Raw genomic sequence first — 27,877 nt, 5'->3', positions numbered from 1 at the left:
TGTGTCTGTATCAGTCCACCAGTCTGAGCCTGTCCGTGTGTGTGTGTGTGTGTGTGTGTGTGTGTACGCTTTTCTTCATCCTCTAAACCGAGAATCAGCAAAATGTGGAGAGGGGAGAACAATCAGCAAACAACTTTTACACACACACACACACACTCCCCAGTGGTAGACCCAGACCCATCATCTTCATTTCCTCCAGCAGAAGGCCTCTCGTCTCTCTCCGGAAGTTTAAATGTCTGTGGTCTTCTTCTGGGTCCTGGATGTTTCCAGGCTGCTCTGGGTCCCAGCTTGCACCCACCCCCCCTCCCACCCCCCTCCCCTAAACCCCCTCTAGTCTCAGTGTTTAATGGCTCTCTCTGGTGGGAGATCTTTCTCAGGTACGTCTGTGTAAGTGGGGTTCAGTTCCAAGGTCCATACTCGTGCAGATCCAAACCCACAGTCTCCTCACTGTCCGGCCGCTGTGGCACCTCACAGATCTCTACAAGAGGGAGAAGATACAGGAGTGAAGTGTTTGTCCCAAAACCTAGTAAGCTGTCTACATATGGTGCTTTTCCACTGCATGGGCCCGCTCTACTTGACTAGACACGGCTCGGCTCGACTAGACACGGCTCAGCTCGACTAGACATGGCTCGGCTCGACTAGACACGGCTTGACACGGCTCGGCTCTGCTCGGCTCGGCTAGACACGGCTGGGCTCGACACAACGTGGCTCGGCTCGACTAGACACGGCTCGGCTCGCTTAAAGTCTCCAATACCACAGCTACCCCACAAAAAGGAGGTGATGACATTGCAATACCCTGTCTTTAACAGGAACCATGGGCTTTGAAAACCACAACAACGGCGCAGGTAAAGTAAGGCGCTGTTTACTTAGCGTGTGTTCACATGTTTTTGGACTGAACACAGCTCCCTCAGTTCTCACAGATCAGTTTTCCCTGTCGCAAGGTCAGCTTTCGCTGGAGATTTTTGTCGGCCATCGACCCAAAGAGCGTCTGACCCTCTTCAGAAACCCCTCGGGAGAATGTTACGGGCCGCTGCGAGTGTGTGCTGGAGCTCTGCGTGTCGTGGTGATTGACAGGTCTCTGGCCAATCAGAGCTCTGCAGGATTTACACCTCACATTTACTACTGTTGGAACCGTAAGAGAGCAGGGACTGGATGAGTATCTTGTTCCAAGGACCAGGACCAGACGCGGCCAGTGAAAAAGCAAAAGAGCCGAGTCGAACAAAATGAACAAAGTCTGTGTAAGAACCACCTTCACAGCCTCAAAGAACAAGATTACAGCCCTGTGGTCTTCCCCTCCCCCACCCCCCGTAACAAACGTCATGAAGCCCACGTGTCTCCGAGTTCAGGGACGATCAGAGATCACAAGATTTAGACGAGGAATACCCAGTACAATCGGTTTTATTCAACATCCTCAGTGTGTTAAATAGAGAGTGTATTCACAAAAGAGCGTAATGTGATGAATCGTGGCGTAACATCGCACTCCTGCTCTCTCTGTAATGACCCACAGAATCCACAATCCACACTAATGCAGCAGGACGTGTTTGGGTTGACCTTAAAGGGTTAAGCACAGAGCGCTGGGGCTGCTCACCACAGGCCTTTGCCTGCTGCACTCCTCCTCTGCTGGGCCAGGCTGTAGATCTCCTGCAGCTGCTTCTTCTGATCGTCGCTCAGTCGCTGCGTTAGACACTGGTACCAGTTCGTGTCTGAGCTCTGGACTCCTGCAAATGCCACACATCAGTCACTCGGTTATTTACTAGAACACAGAGGAACGGTATCTGTATCTGAGCACTGCCGTATTAATTCATTCATTCATTCATTGTCTGTAACCCTCATCCAGTTCAGGGTCGCGGTGGGTCTAGAGCCTACCTGGAATCATTGGGCGCAAGGCGGGAACACACCCTGGAGGGGGCGCCATATTAAATCATTCCCCAAAATACTGTGCATAGTTTTATTTTTGTTTAAAGTTGCACTGGGTGATTTCTTTCAGTACAGAGTAGCTGTAAAAGAGGAAGAGTGTTTTATAACTAATTACAGCACCAACGGCATCAGCAGAGCTGAGAAAATCTGTTTGAGACATGCACTCGGGGACAGAGAAGCTGTGTTTGTTTGCTTGGCCTCTGCAGGTCGCTGGACTGATGCACTAGTGAAATGCCTGGGGTTTAAGACGTCCGACCTCTGGTGGCCATGTAGGTGAATTACAAAAACATCTCCCTTTAGCTGCTACTGGGTTTTTATCACTGTTCAAAGCACCAATTTTTTTGCTAATATCATGTTCCTTCAGTTAAAATAAAGTGTCACCTGAATGTATTGATGCATTCTCTTGATATAAACCATCTCCTGCAAAGAAAAGGAACACTGTATTGGAACTGATTTCTCCGCGTCAGTGAGCCTCCCCCTCAGCCTCGGGGGAGGTTTACTCTGAGACCCAAGAGGACAAGCCTCCTCTTCGTCCTGAAACACTGCTAACACAATGCCAATGAAAAGCTTAACGCCTCAGAGGAGAGCGCAAACTGCCCACATCTATCACATCAGCCGAGAGGTCCCTGAGGTAAACTGTGATCTCTACAACACTCGTGTGGGCAAGGACTGAACTACTTACATAAACTTCCCAGATTATCAAATCCCTTTTTTATATCATGTGGATTTTGTCCCAGTTTTTTTTAAAAGTGTGGTGTGTTCTCCCTGTGTCTGTGTGGGTTTTCTCCGGGTGACTGTCTGTGAGGACTGTGGTGTGTTCTCCCTGTGTCTGCGTGGGTTTCCTCCGGATGACTGTCTGTGAGGAGTGTGGTGTGTTCTCCCTGTGTCTGCGTGGGTTTCCTCCGGGTGACTGTCTGTGAGGAGTTGGTGTGTTCTCCCTGTGTCTGCGTGGGTTTCCTCCGGGTGACTGTCTGTGAGGAGTGTGGTGTGTTCTCCCTGTGTCTGTGTGGGTTTCCTCCAGGTGACTGTCTGTGAGGAGTGTGGTGTGTTCTCCCTGTGTCTGCGTGGGTTTCCTCCGGATGACTGTCTGTGAGGAGTTGGTGTGTTCTCCCTGTGTCTGCGTGGGTTTCCTCCGGGTGACTGTCTGTGAGGAGTGTGGTGTGTTCTCCCTGTGTCTGCGTGGGTTTCCTCCGGGTGACTGTCTGTGAGGTGTGTGGTGTGTTCTCTCTGTGTCTGCGTGGGTTTCCTCCGGGTGCTCCAGTTTCCTCCCATGCTCCAATAACACACGTTGGTAGGTGGATTGGAGACTCAAAAGTGTCTGTAGGTGTGAGTGTGTGAGTGAATGTATGAGTGTGTGTTGCCCTGTGAAGGACTGGCGCCCCCTCCAGGGTGTATTCCCGCCTTGCGCCCAATGATTCCAGGTAGACCCTGGACCCATCACGACCCTGAACTGGATAAGGGTTACAGACAATGAATGAATGAGAGTGCTTTTTAACTCCTTTCTGTGGCCCTCTGCTGGACAAATTATGATATGATTAGCATGGTTCTCAAACTGATTACGTGAAAATGTATTTTACTTTTATTTAAATGTTTGTAATTGATCAATTTTTTTATGTTCCAAAAGATGTTTTAAATTAGTTGATTTTTTTTACAGAGTAAGTTTACATCATTTTTATTAGTGTTTTTTTTTAACAGAGTCATGTAATTTCTGTATAAAGGGAGAGTGTTATTTGGAATTAAAAGATTTTAAAAACCCAGATCCAAATCCTCAGGGTCAATTTTTCAACATGAATCTGCTTTCATTCAGTCAGAAAACCAGCTTAGATTTAAACAGTGGCGCTTACGGAGCAGGGAGGCAGAAAAGAACTGATACTCGTCTTCTCCGTTGTCGTAGTCCAGTGGCGTACTGTATTCCTCCAAGGCAGTGCCCTCCAGACCTTCCTCGTCCCAGTAATCATCATCCTCGTCGTCGTCGTCGTCATCATCTTCGTTGTCATTGTTAGAGGAAGCGCTGGCTGGCTGCATGCTGGACCTCTTCCCTCCCACTTCGTCCTCGTCACTCGGAATCTCCTCTGAGAAAATAAACACCCCTGTAAACTGCAGTCGTCCCACACAAGCAAACGTGCAGTTAACACCGGGATCAGACCACACGATATTTCAGTCTTTCAGGACGTGCCCTGTGTCAGATTAGAGCTATAAACTGGTGCCGTGTCTCGGTCGGAGACTGGGGACACTACAGGTTTGACACGGACCACTCTTCCTTCTCCTCGTTGTGTGAGGTCAGAGGTCGTCGGGAGGCGGAGCTATAAACTGTGGATCACGGCGACAGAAGCACTGTGTGAGACGCTGGAGGTTTTGTTCTGAAAAGAAGAAGAAGTAAAAGTGATAGTGGGCGGTTCCTGGGTGTCACGGAGAGGACGGTGTGGACCGTCTCCTACAAAGAGAACCTGAGGGAGTGTGTTACACGTCCAGAGCGTGTCCTCAGTTCGGTTGTTCCACTGACAGCTGCAGCAGAGCCTCTCTCTCTCTCTTCTCCGTGTTTACAGATGTGCTCCGGACAGAGCTCTGTCTCCTATTGGTCATCGTCAGGAACACGGCGTAGGAAACGTCAGACCGGGCCCAAAGATCCAAACAACTCTAACACGCTCCGCTTTTCCTCGGGGAGTCGTGGGGCGTCACACATCGCTGTTCTTTGATTATGTCGCACTACGCGGCCAAATTGGTGCAGTCTGATCCCGGGATTACATCGACACTCTAGACCAGAGCACTGCAGGTCACGCTCCTGCCCTCTTGGAACACTACATTATTAGTGAGAATGAAAAAAGCTAGCACATGGAAGCTCGGTAAAGCTGAAACATGGGCTGGCTGCAGGTGAATAAGATGAGGATTTCCAGGTTGGAGAGTCACCTTGGGGCATCATGGCTGCCTTAAAATGAAGTCTGTACACTTGACTACACAAGAACATTGGGAAGCTAGAGGAGCTGCAGGGAAACGCAGTGTAATTAATTCAGTTTATTTCAGGCCGCTGCCGGATGCCTGGGGTTTTAGAGGTGGTGCTGATAAACAGGAGTCAGGAGGAAACACACACAGCTCTATTCACGACTCTCTAAACGTTCTTGAGAAATATGACTACAATTACTTTCACTGTTCCCTTCTCATTTACTCCATTTTTACTGTTCTCTTACTTCTCTTCTTTTCCTTTTCCAGTCGCCTCTGGGTTCTCTTTCTCCTCCGCTCCTAACTCTCGCAACTCTCTGCTCTCCTTTTATCAGTTTTTGCTCTGTTCTCATTTCTCCACTCGTCTTCCCTGTTTTCATTGTTTTTTCTTATTTCTTTAGCTTTAGCTCAGTTCCTCTCTCTCTCTTTTTCCTTGCTTTCATTCTCATTTTTCTCAAACATTTTTTGCTTGGTTCTCATTTCTCTGCTCTTTTTTTTTCTCTGTTTTTGCTCATGTCTCTTCTTGTTGCTCATTTATTTTTCATCTTCTGATAGAGAGAGCAGCCCCATGAAAACGGACTGGGCTGTCTTTTTCTCACAGTTTGTGGGTTAGAAGGCTCCAGATAACTCAAATGCATGAGCACAAACGACGAGACATTGAGGTTTAATTATAACACGTCCCCTTTAACAGTGCAAAAAGACACTAATCTGCACGTACAAAGCTCTGCGTGCTTCAGCGTTTCCCCCACAGCGTATCGAGCCCTGCGTGAGCTGAATCAGGTGCGGCACAAACTCAGAGTGGACTGTTTCCCTCCAGCACTAGAGCTTTACTAAAGATAGAAACCACAGCACAAGCCTGAACACGCTCTCCTCTCTCACCGTTCTCGTCCTCGTCGGTGCCCTGTACCCTGCAGAGCTGCTCGGGTTTTTTAAGAACCCGGGAGGCGTAGATGTGTTTGAGGCCCAAAAAGAGGAGCAGGATGGAGGGGATGATCTGACTGGCCACTCCTTCCAGAACGGCAGGTCTGCTGGACAGCTCCATGAGCAGACTGAGGCCAATGATGCACATCTTACGGTCGTGGAGCCTGCGCACAGGGACAGAGCGGTCAGTGACACGGCTCGTATCAAATTATCATCGTATCATTATATTGTGCACGAACATCTTGTATAATCTCTAAATTAATATCTAACATATTCTTTGATATTCCATATGACCATGTTCTCATGGGAAAAACCCGCCCTTGATCCAATATGGCGGCTTTCAAGATGGCGGCCTCCCCCATGACACGCTGGAGTGTTCAGATCTGTCATTTTCTCTTTCCTTTCTGAAATAAAAGAGTGTCCTGGGAGTTTTGACTCTCTCTGAACACAGCAGCCGTCCTTCACACCGTGTGAAAATCTCATTATAAACGGACCAATAGAAATGCTCCAAAAGTACTCTGAATAAAATCATTGACACTGACTTCCACTGGAAGTACAGAAGGTTGTGAACCTGTAGAGTTACTCTTGTGGGAGATGTATGTTCTTATTTGGATCGTGACGATATAAGGTTACGTTCACACCGCTGAAACACCTGTCATTGTAGTGTGGGAGGTGTCATGGCTAAATTGGAGCAGCCTGGTGGACAATCTTCATTAACTGCACATTGTACCAGTAAGACCACGTGCATCCAATGGTTCAAACACTGTGTCCTGAAGGTGGTGCCGTGTATCAGGACGACAACGCACCAATACACACAGGTGACTAGTGAAATACTAGTGAATACACACAAGACTGGTGAAAGACTGGTTTGATGAACATGAAAGTGAAGTTGAACATCTCCCATGGCCTGCACAGTCACCAGATCTAAATATTATTGAGCCACTTTGGGGTGTTTTGGAGGAGCGAGTCAGGAAACGTTTTCCTCCACCGGCATCACGTAGAGACCTGGCCACTATCCTGCAAGAAGAATGGCTTCAAATCCCTCTGACCACTGTGCAGGACTTGTGTATGTCATTCCCAAGACCAACTGACGCTGTATCGGCCGCAAAAGGAGGCCCTACACCACACTAATACATTACTGTGGTCTAAAACCAGGTGTTTCACTTTCATTGTCCAACCCCTGTATCTTCTGAAATTAATGAAATATAGTTTTCTAATATCACCCGACTTCACTAAATGTCTCACGGTTAAACGCAACCAAATCCTGACAGAAATCTGTTGAGAAGTCATCTGCTGAAAAGCCAAAAGCCCCAGAAGAGTACGGCACCAAACGGCAAATCGCCAGAAGATGATCTGAAGGAAGTGCGGCATGAAGCGGTGTGATTCGGGGCTAGTGGGCGTACCCCAGGAAGAACTCGGTGTCGTTCATCCACTGGTTGATGAACTGCGCTGTGATGGGCTCGGGGCTGTGGGGGAAGCGGATGTTCTCCAGTGTGTTCATCAGCAGCGAGGGGCTGTAGTACAGAGCAGCGATGGCCACCTGCAGACACATGGTGCGCAGCTCTGTGGACTTCACACCCCGCGTCAGCCTCTCCAGCACAGCCTCCACAAACAGCGGGATACACTGGGACACACACACACACACACACAAAATCAGTCATTTTCTCTTATGATTCAGTGGCCTGAGTGAATCAGAGGTTTTGCACTTAAAGGAACACTAGGTGAGATTTGCTTTCTTTGCTCCTGGGCTCCCCCTACAGTTTCAGTTTCACAGCACTGTTTTTTACCCTCCTCCAAAAGTTACATAGTGCAGCTTGGGTAGTGCTAAGTCTGGAGGAGCAACGACAGAGGCCATATTCTCCCTGTTACAGCTCAGTGCAGATTTTGAAGCTGTAATTTTAAAGTACGAATACTACACAGCGTTCCTTTAACCCATTATAAACACAGCTGCTCCTATGTGGGGGTTCTGCTATAAGGGGCTTTAAGTGGTTAATTCCAGGTGCTTTGTCTCATGTGAGTCTTCATACGGCATTTCCCACCGCTCTTTTACCCCAGCTGACCTGGTCAATGCCCCGGCCGCGGCACTGTAAGATGATGACCTCTAACAACTTGGCGGCGTGGCATTCTGCGTCCTCCCCTGCATCGCTCGTCAGAACCTGAGGGTCGGATGACAAAGACAAAGTCAAAGTAGGTACATTCAGGCCCCTTTTCCACTTGGCGTGGTTCCAGAATCTTTTTAATCCCCTGGTTTTTCTACTCATTCATTATTCGTCTCCAATTTCCCTCCAGCAGATCTCTGCCCTTCACACACACTCCACTGTTACTAATGCACCGTCACCTGACCTCACACACCAGAGATGTGTGGAGCACCGACTTCAAACTGAGAGTGAAGCCAAGAGGGCTCTCTTAGGACTCCCGGCCTCGGACGGCTGAGGCAGCCCCAGAGATCGAACCTGCGGTCAACACCGGGCCACACGGGAGAGTCGTGGTGTCAGAATCCGCACATTTCCCCCCACAATAAAAACACACTGGGGGATCAACTTTGGTCTGAAGCGGTCTTTTCTCCCCCTGTGTTTACATTTGACCTCTTTAAGTTCTGTGTTGTCTTCACTAAAGTTAAAATCACAGACGCAGCCTTCTTTCTTTGGTACTGGTGCTGCTCGAGTGGCTCGGTCGGCCTCTGTGTTTAGGTTCTCCTCCGTGAGGCTTCAGTGTGACAGAACGGATGGGCAGAGTCAATTATTTGGGCAGTGTATTATTTAATTTGTTATTTGATCCCTTTGCTATTGTCTTGAAAAAACTTTATTTAAATAAAATGGGTAACACTTTATTTTAAGGCCGGCTTCGTAACAATTAATTAACTTTTAGCAAGCAGTTATTTAACAATTAACCAGGAATTAACTGCTACGTATTTAATAGTGATATATCAGCTGTAGGATTGGAGACTCAAGAGTGTCCGTAGGTGTGAGTGTGTGAGTGAATATGTGAGTGTGTGTCGCCCTGTGAAGGACTGGCGCCCCCTCCAGGGTGTATTCCCACCTTGCACCCAATGATTCCAGGTAGGCTCTGGACCCACCGTGACCCTGAACTGGATAAGGGATACAGATAATGAATGAATGAATGAATATCAGCTGTAAGCACCTACAAATGTGTAAAATACAATGCATTTATTTAATGTATTTTTGACGATTGTTTAAATAAGCTATTAACTGTTAGGGTTAGGGTTCAACTGCGTTACGGTATTGTTATTATGTACCATAGCATTAATAAGCACTTCCTAAGGGTAAGTCACTTTTACACCATGAGAATAAAACTTCTGTGAACACACACTACGCTCCTTGATGTTACAACAATAGTGAACACGTAAAGAAAAAATTCAACTGTAGTAAAGTAGTTATTGCCTGTGACGTAGATGGTGGACAACACTCTAGAAGCTGCACTTAATTTAATGCAAAGTGACGAAAAGGTGTGTTGTTTTTGGCTGCAATCATTCAATGTACAGTTGGACATCTGTGAACAAATGGACCAAAGATCCCAAAATATCCAGAAAATGGACTAAATCTGTCCACTTTAAACGGGCACTTTGGAAAGGACCATCCGCTCACTCCGTTATCTGTAACTCATTTCACTGGCGCTTTTCCAACAATATGGGCATGTAAGGACACCAACGAAAGGTGTTCAAGAGCCTCTGTAACATGGAGGTAAACAGGGTAAGGACACTCACTTCGCCTGTTTTAGTTGGTGTTGGTTAACGTTAGCTTGACTCGCTAAACTCGGTGGCTCAGATTATACTCGGCTACAAAGCTGCATTACGGAGGTTTATAGTGTCGGATGAATTCGAGTTCGACTTCGATCACATTTACAAGAATAACGGTACCTCTACATTTGAGTTTAGCTTATTGCTAGGCTATTGTCATGAATAATGTTGGTTATTTAGCTAGATACTGTCATAACAGTCAGTCATAACGGTGTTTTACCGCGGCGTAGTTCAGCTGTTGTCCACCAGTGACGTCACGGTCGCGTTCAAGAATTTCCGTAGCGAGCTCGGGTTTTTGCGTCAATTTGATAAAATTGTCCGTTTTAAAGCAAATTAAGCTGCTATTTTCATTTTAAATCATACTTATATCTGTCAGTATATTTTGGGATCTTTGGGTCATTTGTTCACAGATGTCCCACTGTACATTGAATGATTGCAGCCAAAAACAACACACCTTTTTGTCATTTTGCATTAAGTTAAGTGCAGCTTCTAGAGTTGTTGTCTACCATCTACGTCACAGGCAAGACGCCTATTAGAGTTTCCCAACACCGTTGGGGGGGGGGGGGGGGGTGGAGGGCAACGGTCTTTTAAACCTTATTCCTTCAATTAGTAAGAAATAACATGTTTTCTGACTATCAATAAACACAAGTTAGGAACTCAAACTCCACTGTATAAAACATAATAAAAGTCCTGGACAGATGTGATGAATTGACCTAAGTGTTTTATACAGATTCAGCAGTAGTTTAGGAGGTTGGTTAAACAAAATAAACCTGGCAATTGGGGCTCGGGAAGAAAAGGTTTTAACACCTCTGCCCTAGACGATATAAACCCACCTTTTTGCACATGGTGTAAATGACCTCCAGGTGTTTGGGATTGGAGAGCAGTGTGTCTGTGTCCACAGTAACATAATTGTGCAAGAGAGGCATCATATCTGCAGGAACACAGCAAACACCATGTGGTTTAAACACATTCACATAAAGAGAGCATTAAGATTGAAGGGAAATAGATTAAAATCACTCTCTGTTTAAGTTACAGTGGTGGCAGTAAAAGACCAGGACTCAAAAACAACACAAATATTGGCATCAGGGAACATACAGACTGCTGCTGACTTTACCCTAGTGTTAAATCCCACTCCTTTAGGGTCTTTGCCTTAAAACAAAATGTCAGGCATCAAGCAAAAATATTCAGGACCATCTTATAAAACAACGTTATGTAATTACAGTGTAATTTCTCCGGTTTCCTCCGGGTGACTGTCTGTGAGGAGTGTGGTGTGTTCTCCCTGTGTCTGCGTGGGTTTCCTCCGGGTGATTGTCTGTGAGGAGTGTGGTGTGTTCTCCCTGTGTCTGCGTGGGTTTCCTCCGGGTGACTGTCTGTGAGGAGTGTGGTGTTCTCTCTGTGTCTGCGTGGGTTTCCTCCGGGTGACTGTCTGTGAGGAGTGTGGTGTGTTCTCTCTGTGTCTGTGTGGGTTTCCTCCGGGTGACTGTCTGTGAGGAGTGTGGTGTGTTCTCTCTGTGTCTGCGTGGGTTTCCTCCGGGTGACTGTCTGTGAGGAGTGTGGTGTGTTCTCCCTGTGTCTGCGTGGGTTTCCTCCGGGTGACTGTCTGTGAGGAGTGTGGTGTGTTCTCTCTGTGTCTGCGTGGGTTTCCTCCGGGTGACTGTCTGTGAGGAGTGTGGTGTGTTCTCCCTGTGTCTGCGTGGGTTTCCTCCGGGTGACTGTCTGTGAGGAGTGTGGTATGTTCTCCCTGTGTCTGCGTGGGTTTCCTCCGGGTGACTGTCTGTGAGGAGTGTGGTGTGTTCTCTCTGTGTCTGTGTGGGTTTCCTCCGGGTGACTGTCTGTGAGGAGTGTGGTGTGTTCTCTCTGTGTCTGCGTGGGTTTCCTCCGGGTGACTGTCTGTGAGGAGTGTGGTGTGTTCTCCCTGTGTCTGCGTGGGTTTCCTCCAGGTGACTGTCTGTGAGGAGAGTGGTGTGTTCTCTCTGTGTCTGCGTGGGTTTCCTCCGGGTGACTGTCTGTGAGGAGTGTGGTGTGTTCTCCCTGTGTCTGCGTGGGTTTCCTCCGCAAAAAAAATTATCCACTCTTCTTCTCCCACCCTTTCTTGCCTTTTTTCCATATTTTGTCCATCATCATCAGTGACATTGCTAACAAACTAAAGAAAGTTCATCAGATAGATTTGTGCGGGGAAAAGTAAACACTAGGTGGCAGTGTTACGCAATTTCACAAAACTCCAATGGATGTTACATGGCAACATTATTTATTTAAAAATGCGTGATTAAACATTCTGCAGAGCCGCGTCTGGCTAAGGACCATATACTGCGCACCCTGCTATGTCTGATTCCTCTCACCACCACTACAGACACAGTCAGCCTCCCAGCGCTGTAATGGAGCCCCACCTGTGAAGTAGTCGAAGTAATCGTGCTGGAAGACGTCATACAGCACCCCCAGCAGCTGCCACATCTGAGGGGAGATGGTCTGGCAGGTGAGGCCAAAGGCCAGCGAGAGGATTTCCTCGTAGAACTCTGAGACACGGCGAGAGACACCAGAGGGTTACGTCAATTTGGTAAAACGAACTGAAGCGTAAACCCAAAGATCTTCATATTCACTGTAATAAATAGTAATGTATTATTCTGTACGCAAAAATGACATCACAGACACACCTGCCATACCTATGATGGGCTTCTGGAGCACCAGACCAATCACCTGCAGGCAGATTCCCTCCAGCTGCTGCGTGATCTGTGATATGAGAGACTAATTAATATTAATTAATTAAAAGTTTCACTTTATTATTAATGTACGAAATAAAACTTTTCTTATTAATTGTATTATTTTAATTATTTATATATTTATGTCATGCGCCTTAAATAATTAACTCTGTCAACATCCATCACCCGTCAGTGGGCGGGGCTAAATCTGATCCAGTCAGACTGATTGGCGAGATTGCGCAGTAAAGGCAAGACAGATTGATTCATATTTCCGTCCACTGATGATAGTTTTACGAGAGAAGAATGTGGGAAAAGCTGCACTGAACTCTTAAGGGAGGCTGTAAATTTAATCGAAGAGGCTTTAAGAAACACCCCAGCACCCAACACACCGCCTGTACAAGGTAAGTTAGTTAGCGCTAGCTAGGAAGTGTTAGCCAAACACAGGCTATCGATCTGACTGGATCAGAGTAGCCCCGCCCACTGACGGATGATGGGTAATTTTGACAGATTTAATTTTGTCATAGTGCAAGGCGACAAGGCTCATGAAAAAAAAAAATATAAATCGTTAAATAATTAATTAAAAAATGTAAATGGGTAAACGGTTACAGCCAATGAATGAATGAATGAATGATACAATTAAAATATTTTAAAAGCACATATAAATAACGATTAAATAAATCACATTATTTAATCTTTACGAAACATTTTAATTAATTCATTCTCCTTTTAATTAAGTATTTCTTATTCATTTAATTTTACAATACGTTTTCAAACGTTTTAACTACTTCACTTTTAGGTTATTTTTTTGTTGAATAAAATTACAAAAGAGCAGCAGAATGTTTGAATCCTGAATTACAATCATACGCTACACAAAAACACTTTTAAACTTATTTGTACGCCTAATACGTCAACTCCATTTAGCTTTGCTGCGTTATTTGGTTTCTCTCGGTGTGCGTCTGCAGGTGTAGACCTCTTTGTGGTCCTCCATGACGGTGAGGATGGTGTCTATGGTGCTGAGGATGCCCAGTGCCATCACGGTCTTATCCTCACTCTCCTCATACTCTTCGCTCTGCAGAACCTTGCTGAAGATCTCTGCCTGCACACACAGGAGATTCTGCTTTCTCACCGAGATGTAGCTACTGCTTATGTGCAAGGTTTGGAAAGCTCATGATCCTCTCAAGAAAGAGTTTTAAAACACAAGGGAAAACAGAAAGAAAAATGCACTGGTTTTCCAAGCAGTGTGCGTTTATGATGTGTTTTTATTCATCAAAATACTTTATCAGTCTCCCAGTGTCTCTCTCTGCCTCCCACAGTCTCCCAGTGTCTCTCTCTGCCTCCCACAGTCTCCCAGTGTCTCTCTCTGCCTCCCACAGTCTCCCAGTGTCTCTCTCTGCCTCCCAGTCTCCGTGTCTCTCACTGCCTCCCAGTGTCTCCCACCGCACCCCCACAGTCTCCCAGTGTCTCTCACTGCCCCCCCCCACAGTCTCCCAGTGTTTTTCTCTGCCTCCCAGTGTCTTTCACCACCTCCCAGTGTCTCTCTCTCACCGCAACCCCACAGTCTCCCAATGTTTCTCTCTGCCTCCCACATTCTCCCAGTGTCTTTCACAGCCTCCCAGTGTCTCTCACCACCTCCCAGTGTCTCCCAGTCTCTAACCCTCCCCACAGTCTCCCAGTGTGTGTCACTGCCCCCCCGCAGTCTCCCAGTGTCTCTCACCGCCTCCCACAGTGTCACTGTATCTCTTCACTGCCTCCCAGTGTGTTTCAGTCTCCCAGTGTCTCTCACAGCCCCCCCACAGTCTCCAAGTGTCTCTCACTGCCTCCAAGTGTCTCTCACTGCCTCCCACCGTCTCCCAGTGCCCCTCATTGCTTCCCAGTCGCCCAGTGCCTCTCACTGCTTCTCACCGCCTCCCAGTCTCCCAGTGTCTTTCACCATCTCCCAGTGTCTCTCACAGCCTCCCACAGTTTCCTAGTGTCTCTCACCGCACCCCCAGTGTCTCTCACCGCCCCCCACAGTCTCAGAGTGTCTTTCACCGCCTCCCACAGTCGCCCAGTGCCTTTCACTGCCTCTGACCACCTCCAAGTCTCCCAGTGCATCTCACCACCTCCCAGTCTCCCACTGTCTCCAACTGTCTCTCACTGCATCTCAGTGTCTCCCACAGTCTCCCACTGCATCTCAATGTCTCCCACAGTCTCCCACTGCATCTCAGTGTCGCCCACAGTCTCCCACTGCATCTCAGTGTCGCCCACAGTCTCCCACTGCATCTCAGTGTCGCCCACAGTCTCCCACTGCATCTCAGTGTCGCCCACAGTCTCCCACTGCATCTCAGTGTCGCCCACAGTCTCCCACTGCATCTCAGTGTCGCCCACAGTCTCCCACTGCATCTCAGTGTCTCCCACAGTCTCCCACTGCATCTCAGTGTCGCCCACAGTCTCCCACTGCATCTCAGTGTCGCCCACAGTCTCCCACTGCATCTCAGTGTCGCCCACAGTCTCCCACTGCATCTCAGTGTCGCCCACAGTCTCCCACTGCATCTCAGTGTCGCCCACAGTCTCCCACTGCATCTCAGTGTCGCCCACAGTCTCCCACTGCATCTCAGTGTCGCCCACAGTCTCCCACTGCATCTCAGAGTCGCCCACAGTCTCCCACTGCATCTCAGTGTCGCCCAGTCTCCCACTGCATCTCAGTGTCGCCCACAGTCTCCCACTGCATCTCAGTGTCGCCCAGTCTCCCACTGCATCTCAGTGTCGCCCACAGTCTCCCACTGCATCTCAGTGTCGCCCACAGTCTCCCACTGCATCTCAGTGTCGCCCACAGTCTCCCACTGCATCTCAGTGTCGCCCACAGTCTCCCACTGCATCTCAGTGTCGCCCACAGTCTCCCACTTCATCTCAGTGTCGCCCACAGTCTCCCACTGCATCTCAGAGTCTCCCACAGTCTCCCACTGCATCTCAGAGTCTCCCACAGTCTCCCACTGCATCTCAGTGTCGCCCACAGTCTCCCACTGCATCTCAGTGTCGCCCACAGTCTCCCACTGCATCTCAGTGTCGCCCACAGTCTCCCACTGCATCTCAGTGTCGCCCACAGTCTCCCACTGCATCTCAGTGTCGCCCACAGTCTCCCACTGCATCTCAGAGTCTCCCACAGTCTCCCACTGCATCTCAGAGTCTCCCACAGTCTCTCACTGCATCTCAGTGTATCTCACAGTCTCCCACTGCATGTCAGTGTCGCCCAGTCTTCCACTGCATCTCAGTGTCGCCCACAGTCTCCCACTGCATCTCAGTGTCTCCCACTGCATCTCAGTGTCGCCCACAGTCTCCCACTGCATCTCAGTGTCGCCCACAGTCTCCCACTGCATCTCAGTGTCTCCCACAGTCTCCAACAGTCCCCTGCTGCATCTCACAAATTTAATAAAACTGTTTCCCCAACATCCTTCACTGCTGTTTAGAGACAGTCTACAGCTGCTGAATTATTCGGCTCCATTAACTTTCCAACACACGCCCACAGGATTGGAGGCTGAATCTGACTTAATGACGTGTGTGGTATCTACCCTGCATCGTTCTGTCAGAAATATCCTTATTTATTGAGGTCTTCCTCCTTTAATTTAAGAGATGGGATAAACACATCACAAACAGCTGCTCAGCATCAGACATGGCACAGTTACGAGGACCTGCCTGTTTATTATTTATAAATGTTTTTATATTATTATATTTTATGTAGCGATATACAGAAAGAGCAGGTACCAGGTTCTGAGTCATATCCACTGCTATCGCTGCTACTTCCTGGTTGTATTCGCAGATCATCTTCTGAATGACGCTCGCCAGGTCATCGTTCTCCGTCTCTTTGATGACGTGCAGCAGCTCCTGCATCACAGACCTGATGAACGGCCTGATGTACATCTTAGCTACAGACCAAACAAACGAGACGCTGAGTAAATCTCTAAGAGGAGAAAGCCTCAGCTGTTCATTGATAAACTCTAAATCAAGAAGTGCAGTTTTAAGCCCGTTATCCAGGGTATGCTTTACACAATGAGTCTGTCACAGAGTGAGAGAGAAACAGAGAGAGACAGAAAGAGAGAGATAGTGTGTGAGAGAGAGAGAGGAAGAAGGAGCTGATCACACGCAGCCAAATACAAGACAGACTGCCACAACCTGAGGGACAACCAGTGTGGTCAATCAACAGTGTAACTAATTATTACTGAATATTACACATCTATATTGTCTCTTTGATTATCAGTAATCTTGAAAATATCATTTCCTGTTGTCGTAACTGTATCTGTATTTTCTGTAACATGCTGAACTGAACTGAGAGAGAGAGATAGAGAGTGAGAGATAAACAAAGAGAGAGAGAGATAGAGATAGTGAGAGATAAACAAAGAGAGAGACAGAGAGAGTGAGAGAGAGAGGGAGTGTGAGAGATAAACAGAGACCGACAGAGAGAGATAGAGAGAGTGAGAGAGAGGGTGAGAGAGACAGACAGAGAGAGATAGAGAGAGAGTGAGAGATAAACAGATAGAGAGAGATAGAGAGAGTGAGAGAGAGAGTGTGAGAGAGATAGACAGAGAGAGAGAGAGAGAGAGAGAGAGAGAGGGAGTGTGACAGAGAGAGTGTGAGAGATAAACAGAGAGAGAGAGATAGAGAGAGTGTGAGAGAGACAGACAGAGAGAGATAGAGAGAGAGTGTGAGAGATAGAGAGAGAGAGAGAGATAGAGAGGGTGAGAGAGATAGACAGAGAGAGAGAGAGAGAGAGAGAGTGTGAGAGAGATAGACAGAGAGAGAGAGAGAGAGTGTGACAGAGAGAGTGTGAGAGATAAACAGAGAGAGAGAGATAGAGAGAGTGTGAGAGAGACAGACAGAGAGAGATAGAGAGAGAGTGTGAGAGATAAACAGTAAGAGAGAGATAGAGAGAGTGAGAGAGAGGGTGAGAGAGTTAGACAGAGAGAGAGAGAGAGAGACAGAGAGAGCGACAGAGAGAGAGAGAAACAGAGACAGAGAGAGCGACAGAGAGAGAGTGAGACAGAGAGCAACAGAGAGAGAGAGAGAGAGAGAGAGAGAGTGAGACAGAGAGAGAGAAAGAGAGAGAGACAGAGAGAGAGAGAGTGAGACAGAAAGAGAGAAAGAGAGAGAGACAGAGAGAGAGAGAGTGAGACAGAGAGAGAAAGAGAGAGAGAGAGAGACACAGAGAGACTGTAGTGCTGCTGTGAAAATTATGGAGTGAATTTTGTGTCAAAAGTTTTCCAAAAGTCTGTCACGCAAACTTCAACTATATGCAAATTAGATGCAAATGAATGTAGAAATAACCAATGAGAATTGAGGATGATCTCTAGGACGTCAGATGCTCCAAACGACTCCTCGTGCTCATTTTAAAGTCTGTGGGACTGACCTTGCTCCTGGTTGCTGATCAGAGTCTGAAGGGCAATGGCTGCCTCTACTTTGACAGGCATCTCCTGGTCAGCGATGAGGTCCTGTTTGACCAGCTCCACAGCGTTCCTCAGGACCAGCTCGTTATGAAACTTCAGAGGGCTGAAACAGTGCAGGACCCAGCAGGACTGCACACAACACAGAGGAGGAGCACAGTGCCTTTAGCGCACACCAGTGGCCGTTTAACCTCAAGAGCACTGAGTAAAAACTTAGAACAGAGAAGAAAGAGAACTGAAAACCAGAGCTGTGATGTTGGATCCCTGTGGTATTTTAATAAGAGCATGTCATACATGTTTTATTAAGATTTCTGGAACTTGTGGAAAAAGGTGATTAGTGTCCTTTAACGTTTGTTAGTGGTTCTGAAGCACAACCGACTCATCACCAGGATGTAAACATCTTTGGGATAGATGAATAGCCTTGAATAGCATTAGGAGGATTTTAGCCTCTGAGACTTCAGCACTCACAGGCATGTGTGTGTGTGTGTGTGTGTATACACACTCACCCTGGCCCGCAGGTAGCCGAGGTTTGAGTTGAGCAGAGGAAACACATAATTCTGTAACACCAACTCCATCTGATCTCTGTACACACGCTTCTGCAGAGAGAGAGAGAGAGACAGACAGGAGAGACAGAAAAGTAGAGAGAGACAAAGAGAGAGAGAGAGAGAGAGAGAGAGAGAGAGAGAGAGACAAAGGGAGAAAGAGACAGAAAAGTATAGACAGAAAAGGAGAGAGAGAGACAAAGCGAGAGAGAGAGTGAGAGAGAGAGACAGAGAGACAGAAAAGGAGAGAGAGAGAGAGACAAAGCGAGAGAAAGAGAGTGAGAGAGAGAGACAGAGAGAGAGAGACAGACAAAGAGGGAGAGACAGAAAAGTATAGACAGAAAAGGAGAGAGAGAGAGAGAGAAACAGAGACAGAGAGTGATACAGAGAGGGAAAGAGAGATAGAGAGAGAGGGACAGAAACAGACAAAGAGGGAGAGAGAGACAGAAAAGTATAGACAGAAATAGAGAGAGAGAGAGAGAGAGAAATAGAGAGAAAGAGAGAGAGAGAGAGAGAAGATGAATTCCCTGTAAAATCTGTAAGCGTTCTCTAAAAGTGAACATCTTAAAAAAGCTCAGGCCTCAAACTCAAACCTTTAGCAAAGGATCAGCCAACGCTCCAATGACATGTAGTGCCCCATCCTTCCTGCGGGGGTCAGCGCTGGGGTCCATCAAAATCTGATGACAGAACTCCATCATCTGAGGAAGAACCTGATCCAGGAACAACACAAGGTCATAACATACACACAGCCATCGGCCATAACATTAAAGCCACATGCTTGTTTCTGCCCTCACTGTCCATTCTCTCAGTTCCACTGACCACACGGCCACTCTGAAGTTCTAGTTACAGACTGTAGTTAATCTGTTGTTCTGCATACTTAGTTACCCCCCTTTCCCCCTGTTCTTCAGCGTTCAGGACCCCCACAGAGCAGGTGTGATGTGGTGGTGGATCATTCTCAGCGCTGCAGTGACACTGACGTGGTGGTGGTGTGTTAGTGTGTGTTGTGCTGGTGTAGAGTGGATCAGACACAGCAGTGCTGCTGGAGTTTGTAAACCCCTCAGTGTCTGGACCGAGAACAGTCCACCGACCAAAAACATCCAGCCGACAGCGTCCTGTGTCACTGATGAAGGACTAGAGGACGAGAGACACACACTGTGCAGCGACAGATGAGCTACTGTCTCTGACTCTACATCTACAAGGTGGACCAACGAGGGAGGAGTGTCTCACAGAGTGGACAGAGTGGACACAGGGGTTAAAAACAGTACAGTAGCACTCAAAAACTGTTGTACTCACCTCTTTCCTCATCCTGGAAGCCTTACACAGCAAAGTCTGGGCTGCAGTCGCCGGGAAAACATGGTCATCAAACATATCTACAGCAACAAAACCACAGCACTTCAGTAAACAGGAGCAGAACAATAAAATCCTGTAGAACAGCTGTCTTCAAATGTCTCAGAGGGAACACTGTGTGACTGGGGGGGAGGTTATATCATATACCGCAGTATTTAAAAAAGTGGAAGGTGTCTTAAAAAAAGGGCGCAGTGGGAGCTCACTGACTGCTGATGTCACACACTGAAAACAAACTGGGGGAGAAACACAAGCCCAGTCACCCACCGCAGTGTGAGTTTAGAGCTGAGTTTGGGTTAAAAGAGAGAGAAATGAAGCTGAAAACAGACAAAACACTCAGAAGAGCCTTCAGTCGATTCACAGCTATGAGGCTTTATCTCTAAATGTGTGTGATTTGAGCCTCTGTTTCACTGGTGAATCATCTGCTGTGGTGTGTGTTAAACCACGAGTGTCTGTTAGCGCCTGCTGTGCTTCTAAACAGTGAAGAACGGTCTTATTTCACTTATTTTACACCTGTTCTGTTCCTCCAGCAGCAGGCGCTGAAATCTGCTCTCTCTCAGAAACGGGTCTTTAATCATCAACATGTGTGTGCACTGTGGGGCTGTGCTGAGCTGAACTGCACAGCGCCGAAAACCCCTCCATTCGACTCTGCGCTCACAGATTTGAAGCCGACAGTGCACCCAGCCCCTCCAACTCAGTAACTCACCGTGTTCAGTGTTAATGTTTTGAGAAGGTATGACAGTATGACGCTCCGGCCACAAATAGACAGTGTCTAATACGTTCAGTGCACTCTCCAGATGCATTCTGATTGGCTCTGTGCACCTCAGCAAATACACACGTCCGTGTATCGTTTTGTACTGGCTCTCACTGGTCCGAGTGAATCAAAAAGACTGTGTCATGTCAAAATAGCAGACGTGTGATTGGTCATTTCCTGCAGCAGTAGGTGTTTCTTGGTCAAATTACACAGTGAAATGTGAGGCAGGGGAGTTTTAGCAAGTGTTGCTGAAGACTAAGTGTGCCCGCAGGTTTTCGGCTTGAGATCTAGAGCGTTTAAAACCATCATGGTGTTATCTATGTGCTCATGTGACACACAGGTGCTCACTCTGTATATGATTGCCCTTCACAGTAAGTGTTGTTGCAGTTTGCTTACTTGTCCACTGGAGGTCCCCCATGACCGAGAGGCATTCCAGGAAAACTACCGAGGGGTCTTTTATGAGAGAGTACAGAAAAGACTGAAAACACAGAAAGAGAAAACAGGATGGAGGGGGGAGGGGGGAGGAAGGAGTGGAATGCACTAACTGAATTTCATGCGAATGTACTCGTATGGATCTTCCTGCCACAGCTTCTCGTCCTCGTCCTTGTAGCACATGAGAGGAAACACCACCTCCTGAGTTATGGTCTGGGAACCAGAGAAACGTACACACACTATTAGGGCTTCGTGAAAAAACGCACCAAACTACGACAATACAGAGAAGCAGCACGTCACGAGGCAGAGGACCATTTACGTGTTAAGTTTACATAAAAGCAATGAGACATCATCAACACAGTGTACGTTTCTCCTAGTCACTGCTCAGTCAGACCTGCATGTGTGGCTTCATCTGTTTCCATGTGATGGAGTGAGAGATGCTCTGGGTCAGGTAGTTCAGAGTCTGCTGCAGCACACGCGGACTCACGTACTGCTTCTGTCTGTGCTGATCCACCACTTTCAATAACACCTGCACGAGGAAAGACGACATACCAAACACGCGTTTACTTTCAGTAAGGTTCAGTATCTGTTTTTAAGATGCAAAGAACTACATGGAACTGGCTCGGAACTCACTCATGCATGGACTACAATTCTCCACAAGGTGGCGCTACTCACTCATGTTCAGGAGTTGTTTAAGGGGTGCTGTTCAATGTTGCATCAAATGGTGCTTTTCCACGGCATGGGATCGACTCGACTCGCTTTTAGCTTGTCGCTTTTCCACTAGCACAGCTGCCCCGCGAAATGGAGCTTGTGACATCACAAAACTTCGTCTCTAACGGGAACCGTGGGCTTTGAAAACTACAACAATGCTGGCGGTAATGATAGGCACTCTTTTACTCGTTGTGTATTCGTGTGTTTTGTTGTTTTTCAGACTGAACACCAACCCAAAAAGCGTTTGAACCTCTTCAGAAACCCCTCGGGGGAACGTTACGAGCGGCTGCTGGGAGTCGGATAAAAACAAATGTGAAAGAAGCTGTAACTTCAGATGTTTTACAAGAGGCGAGTTTGTGCTGGGGCTCTGCGTTTGTGGTGATTGACAGGTCTCTGGCCAATCAGAGCTCTGCAGGGTTTACGCCTCACATTTAGCACTGACTCGGCTCGGTTGGAACCGTAAGGGAACAGGGACTAAAAAAAGAACCTGGGTCCCAAGGCCAGATTTGGCCAGTGGAGACGTGTCGAGTCGCATAGCTCCATGCAGTGGAAAAGCGCCAAAAGACACTATGTACACTAACTAATCACACTAGGGCTGGAGAGTGGAGCAGACACAATTTCGCTTCATGAAGGAGCCATTCTTTTAAACCAAATCCACACAACTCTGACCTGCTGGAGCCCAACAGCATACGTCTTCAGAAAGAAGTCTGCAAACTCAAAGTACTCCTTCGTCACGTTGCCAGGGCTTCCATACCTACAGACGGGGCGGAGAGGAAACGGTGTGAGAGACTTTATTGATAAAGATACCACGTGGATCCTGCGTCGATTTGTGACGTCACCTCTCAAACAGCCTGGTGATGATGTGCAGAGCCCATTTCTTACACTTCCACCAAACTAATTCTGGTCGATCGTCTTCGTCCACCTCCAGAGTCTCCTGTAAGACACAGAGGCAAACGTGATGAGGCTTCAAGACCACTACAATATCTACAACTCCCTGCTTGCTTTATCTTTATATTTACATTTTAAATATTGTTTTATAGCCTGTTTATTCACCCAGTAACAACACATCTCCAGTTCCACACCTGTTTCCTGGAGATTGAGCATCCCTAAAGCAACACTAAGTAAGGTTAGCTATTTTTGCTCCTCCAATTAATTAATTCATTCATTCATTGCCTGTAACCCTTATCCAGTTCAGGGCGGCGGTGGGTCCAGAGCCTACCTGGAATCATTGCGTGCAAGACAGGAACACACCCTGATGAGGGCGCCATTCCTTTACAGGGCAACACACACTCACTCTCACACACACACCTATGGACACTTTTGAGTCTCCAATCCACCTACCAACGTGTGTTTTTGGAGCGTGGGAGGAAACCGGAGCACCCGGAGGAAACCCACGCAGACACAGGGAGAACACACCACACTCCTCACAGACAGTCACCTGGAGGAAACCAACGCAGACACAGAGAGAACACACCACACTCCTCACAGACAGTCACCCGGAGGAAACCCACACAGACACAGGGAGAACACACCACACTCCTCACAGACAGTCACCTGGAGGAAACCAACGCAGACACAGAGAGAACACACCACACTCCTCACAGACAGTCACCTGGAGGAAACCAACGCAGACACAGAGAGAACACACCACACTCCTCACAGACAGTCACCCGGAGGAAACCAACGCAGACACAGAGAGAACACACCACACTCCTCACAGACAGTCACCCGGAAGAAACCAACGCAGACACAGAGAGAACACACCACACTCCTCACAGACAGTCACCTGGAGGAAACCAACGCAGACACAGAGAGAACACACCACACTCCTCACAGACAGTCACCTGGAGGAAACCAACGCAGACACAGAGAGAACACACCACACTCCTCACAGACAGTCACCTGGAGGAAACCAACGCAGACACAGAGAGAACACACCACACTCCTCACAGACAGTCACCCGGAAGAAACCAACGCAGACACAGAGAGAACACACCACACTCCTCACAGACAGTCACCCGGAGGAAACCCACACAGACACAGGGAGAACACACCACACTCCTCACAGACAGTCACCCGGAGGAAACCCACACAGTCACAGGGTGAACACACCACACTGCACACTCCTCACAGACAGAGCTGTGACAGAGACACTACCTGCTGCTATACCGTGACGCCCTTTTGACAGAAATGACACGCATAAAAAAAAAAAGTAGACACACAACTTACCAGGGGTACGTCTCGATCCACGACTGTTCTCAGGATCTCCATCCACTGGGTCATGACTGTGTTACTGAGCAGCTGAAGAGGCAGGGAGTACTACACACACACACACACACACACACACATATATATATATATATATATCTATGTGAACTATTGGAAACACCACAACAGAAACATGACCAGCAGAGGCAGCATTACTGTAAAACAAGCCATGCTTTCACATATTACACTGAATTATGATATAAACATGTGAATAATTAAACAAATAATAGTAATCAATAATCCAGCGTGTGGCGAGCACCTGTACGAGAGCGTGGAATATCTTGAGGATCTGTTTCTGGATGAGCACGGAGAAGACGGTGGCGTCAGGCAGGAGCTGAGTGGTGAGCTGCTGGATTCGGGGCAGAAAGAGCTGCATAGCGGCCAGCAGCGGCGTCCTCTCCTCTGCTTTCCTAAACCTGCCCACAGCAACAGCCCCACATCACTTTACACAACGTTAAAGCAACAGGTCATTCATTCAGTCATTCATGTATTCATTCATCTCCTATAGAAGTGCTTCATCTTGATCAGGGATGCAGTGGTCCACAGAAAACACAGAAACATTAGGAGCAGGGCTTCAAACACAGTCCATCACAGGGCTTCAAACACAACCAGTCACTCACACACTCATCCAATCACTCATACACTCACCCAGTTACTCACACACTCATCCAGTCACTCTCTCACACAGTCACCCAGTTACACTCACCCAGTCACACACTCACACTCTCACACAGTCACCCACACTCTCACACAGTCACCCACACTCTCACACAGTCACCCACACACTCATCCAGTCACTCACACACTCATCCAGTCACTCACACACTCATCCAGTCACTCACACACTCATCCAGTCACTCACACACTCATCCAGTCACTCACACACTCACCCAGTCACTCACACACTCACCCAGTCACACACTCACCCACACACTCAACCAGTCACTCACACAGTCACTCACCCAGTCACACTCTCACACAGTCACTCACACACTCACCCAGTCACACTCTCACACAATCACTCACCCACTCACCGAGTCACTCACACACTCACCGAGTCACACTCATCCAGTCACTCACACACTCACCCAGTCACACTTTCACACAGACACACACAGCTGTGGCAGTGTCACATACTCACACCAATGGACTCTCACACACTCAGAACACATGTGTTTAGACTGTGGGAGGAATGCCCAGCAGACGCAGACACTGAGGGTGATCTTCTAGTTTATTTTAGAGTGGTCTAGAGGTCAATAACACCCCCGGCACTGGGCTCTGGAATAGTGGAACTACGTTCTCTGGAGTGATGGAGCTTAGTGATGAGCTGGAGTGGTGTTTGAGTAGGGTTTCAAAGTCGGGAAATTTACCATGGGAATTAACAGGGAATTAATGGGAATATTTAAAGCCAAAGGTGAGAAACTTACATATAATTGGTAAAAAAAAATCAGACCAAATATAGCATAATCCTGGCTAAAATAATTAGATATAAATCCAAAACAGTTGGATCGCAAAGCTCCTCAATCCCAGGCACATTACACACTGAAGGGTTACTGAGACCACACTGTTCACTCCTCCATCACAGGTACAGCCCATGTCCAGATGATTTATAGAAACCTGACACACTCCTACTGAAGGCACATGTTTGGACCAAAGCACCACCCGAAGTCAGGAAATTTTTGACGAGGTTCATATTTTTATTGACAGTAAAAGCATTGAAATATTTAAGCAACTGTTAAATCAAGGTGTAATCTCACATTTGTTTACTATCTGCTGAATCAGAAAAGCTCAATGAGCAATGTCATGTAAGAGGTTAGCTTACCAAGGCTAGCATAGGCTAACAAGAGGTTAGCTTACCAAGGCTAGCATAGGCTAACAAGAGGTTAGCTTACCAAGGCTAGCATAGGCTAACAAGAGGTTAGCTTACCAAGGCTAGCATAGGCTAACAAGAGGTTAGCTTACCAAGGCTAGCATAGGCTAACAAGAGGTTAACTTACCAAGGCTAGCATAGGCTAACAAGAGGTTTACTTACCAAGGCTAGCATAGGCTAACAAGAAGTTTGCTTACCAAGGCTAGCTTCCTATATTTTTTGCCTCAACGGGTTTCCATAACCAATAATTAATAATTATTATTTATTTGAACATTGAGGATACTGAGTTTCAGGAAGAAGCCTGAAATTGTTAAAGCAAACATGAAGAACATGAAGAGGAAAATACCTTTATATGATTTTATGTTAAATTTGACCTTTATTTATTTATTTATTTATTTTAAGAAGAAGGAAGTCTGCTTTGTTTTACATTTTGAATGTCACTGTTTTGAGGGGGGGCCGGAGTTGTGTTCTTTTGATTGTTTTTTGATTAAACTTTTATTTGTTTAATAAAATAATTAAGCATTTATAAAGTTCTGCTTGCAACTAACTATGTATCTGATGTTATTATTTGTATTGTTATGCCTATGTAGCGTATTATACAGTGCTTTTAAATTATCCACTATTTCCTATTAATTCCAACAGAAAGTTTAGATTTTGGAATATATCCAAAGTTCCCATGGAAAAATACCAGTAATTTCCCACCCCTTTGCAACCCTATGTTTGAGATCCAGAACTAATCACCAGCTCCTGACCTCAGCCGAATGCCATCAAATCCTCACAGATTTTGTTCACCACCTACGAACCAACTATTGATGCCATTGATTTCAGAAGAAACCCTGGGTTAGTCGGTGTCCACAAAGGTTTGATAATACAGTGGACAAGGGTCATTTAACACGCACAGCACTTACTCATAGGTCTTGACGAGCTGATAGAGCGCGAGGAGGCTTCCGTACCAGCTCCCGCTGTTCTGTGACTGCAGGTACAGGCCGATCTTATCTACGATGCCTGTCCAGCGGCCGGGGAAATCGTGCTTTATGATAACACGCAAGCAGACGGTCAGCTGCGCCCTGTGGATCACAACACACACTGCGTCAGAACAACACACGGCTTTAAACGAACAGAACACACAAAGCTGCTCGAGTAACTGTAGTCACTTTAAACTAAATCTATCATCTTTTCTGATTTTTATTATTTACTCTACCTTTTATCCTATCGTCACTTTCATTTTTAACTATTAGTTTATCAGTGGTTACACTATTAACCCTTTTATTATTTTTATACTTTATTTTAATTAGGGATATTTTTATGTGGCAAAGTGGTGCAGCAGGTTAGTGTCGCAGTCACACAGCTCCAGGGTCCTGGAGGTTGTGGGTTTGATTCCCGCTCCGGGTGACTGTCTGTGAGGAGTGTGGTGTGTTCTCTCTGTCTCTCTGTGTCTGTGTGGGTTTCCTCCGGGTGACTGTCTGTGAGGAGTGTGGTGTGTTCTCTCTGTGTCTGTGTGGGTTTCCTCCGGGTGACTGTCTGTGAGGAGTGTGGTGTGTTCTCCCTGTGTCTGCGTGGGTTTCCTCCGGGTGACTGTCTGTGAGGAGTGTGGTGTGTTCTCCCTGTGTCTGCGTGGGTTTCCTCCGGGTGACTGTCTGTGAGGAGTGTGGTGTGTTCTCTCTGTGTCTGCGTGGGTTTCCTCCGGGTGACTGTCTGTGAGGAGTGTGGTGTGTTCTCTCTGTGTCTGCATGGGTTTCCTCCGGGTGACTGTCTGTGAGGAGTGTGGTGTGTTCTCTCTGTGTCTGTGTGGGTTTCCTCCGGGTGACTGTCTGTGAGGAGTGTGGTGTGTTCTCCCTGTGTCTGCGTGGGTTTCCTCCGGGTGACTGTCTGTGAGGAGTGTGATGTGTTCTCCCTGTGTCTGCGTGGGTTTCCTCCGGGTGACTGTCTGTGAGGAGTGTGGTGTGTTCTCCCTGTGTCTGTGTGGGTTTCCTCCGGGTGACTGTCTGTGAGGAGTGTGGTGTGTTCTCTCTGTGTCTGTGTGGGTTTCCTCCGGGTGACTGTCTGTGAGGAGTGTGGTGTGTTCTCTCTGTGTCTGTGTGGGTTTCCTCCGGGTGACTGTCTGTGAGGAGTGTGGTGTGTTCTCTCTGTCTCTCTGTGTCTGTGTGGGTTTCCTCCGGGTGACTGTCTGTGAGGAGTGTGGTGTGTTCTCTCTGTGTCTGTGTGGGTTTCCTCCAGGTGACTGTCTGTGAGGAGTGTGGTGTGTTCTCCCTGTGTCTGCGTGGGTTTCCTCCGGGTGACTGTCTGTGAGGAGTGTGGTGTGTTCTCCCTGTGT

At 47.4% G+C, this 27,877-nt stretch overlaps 1 protein-coding gene across 2 annotated transcripts in view; it reads right to left on the bottom strand.

Annotated features, from left to right (window-relative positions):
• Positions 1-329: 329 nt before the first annotated feature.
• Positions 330-27,877, bottom strand: part of ipo8 (importin 8) — a 34,448-nt gene continuing 6,900 nt past the window's right edge. The window contains exons 4-25 of one of the 2 annotated variants that reach the window (XM_066668061.1): positions 26,472-26,630; positions 23,953-24,109; positions 23,655-23,744; positions 22,265-22,359; positions 22,095-22,179; positions 21,109-21,243; positions 20,828-20,927; positions 19,478-19,554; positions 18,778-18,894; positions 18,149-18,238; positions 17,609-17,774; positions 15,970-16,130; positions 13,199-13,324; positions 12,184-12,259; positions 11,920-12,045; positions 10,366-10,463; positions 7,836-7,931; positions 7,179-7,399; positions 5,734-5,939; positions 3,762-3,989; positions 1,589-1,718; positions 330-478 (exon numbers count right to left, since the gene is read on the bottom strand). In XM_066668061.1, the coding sequence (XP_066524158.1) occupies position 478; positions 1,589-1,718; positions 3,762-3,989; positions 5,734-5,939; positions 7,179-7,399; positions 7,836-7,931; positions 10,366-10,463; positions 11,920-12,045; positions 12,184-12,259; positions 13,199-13,324; positions 15,970-16,130; positions 17,609-17,774; positions 18,149-18,238; positions 18,778-18,894; positions 19,478-19,554; positions 20,828-20,927; positions 21,109-21,243; positions 22,095-22,179; positions 22,265-22,359; positions 23,655-23,744; positions 23,953-24,109; positions 26,472-26,630 (2,740 nt within the window). In that variant the 3' untranslated portion in view covers positions 330-477. The remainder of the gene's footprint in view (positions 479-1,588; positions 1,719-3,761; positions 3,990-5,733; positions 5,940-7,178; positions 7,400-7,835; positions 7,932-10,365; positions 10,464-11,919; positions 12,046-12,183; positions 12,260-13,198; positions 13,325-15,969; positions 16,131-17,608; positions 17,775-18,148; positions 18,239-18,777; positions 18,895-19,477; positions 19,555-20,827; positions 20,928-21,108; positions 21,244-22,094; positions 22,180-22,264; positions 22,360-23,654; positions 23,745-23,952; positions 24,110-26,471; positions 26,631-27,877) is intronic. The other variant, XM_066668062.1, reaches the window with a different exon arrangement.

This window comes from Hoplias malabaricus, chromosome 4, assembly GCF_029633855.1.
Source record: "Hoplias malabaricus isolate fHopMal1 chromosome 4, fHopMal1.hap1, whole genome shotgun sequence".
In the NCBI taxonomy this organism is placed as follows: domain Eukaryota; kingdom Metazoa; phylum Chordata; class Actinopteri; order Characiformes; family Erythrinidae; genus Hoplias; species Hoplias malabaricus.
The sequence above is the reverse complement of the archived record's forward strand: the minus strand, read 5'-3'. Positions and strand labels throughout refer to the sequence as shown.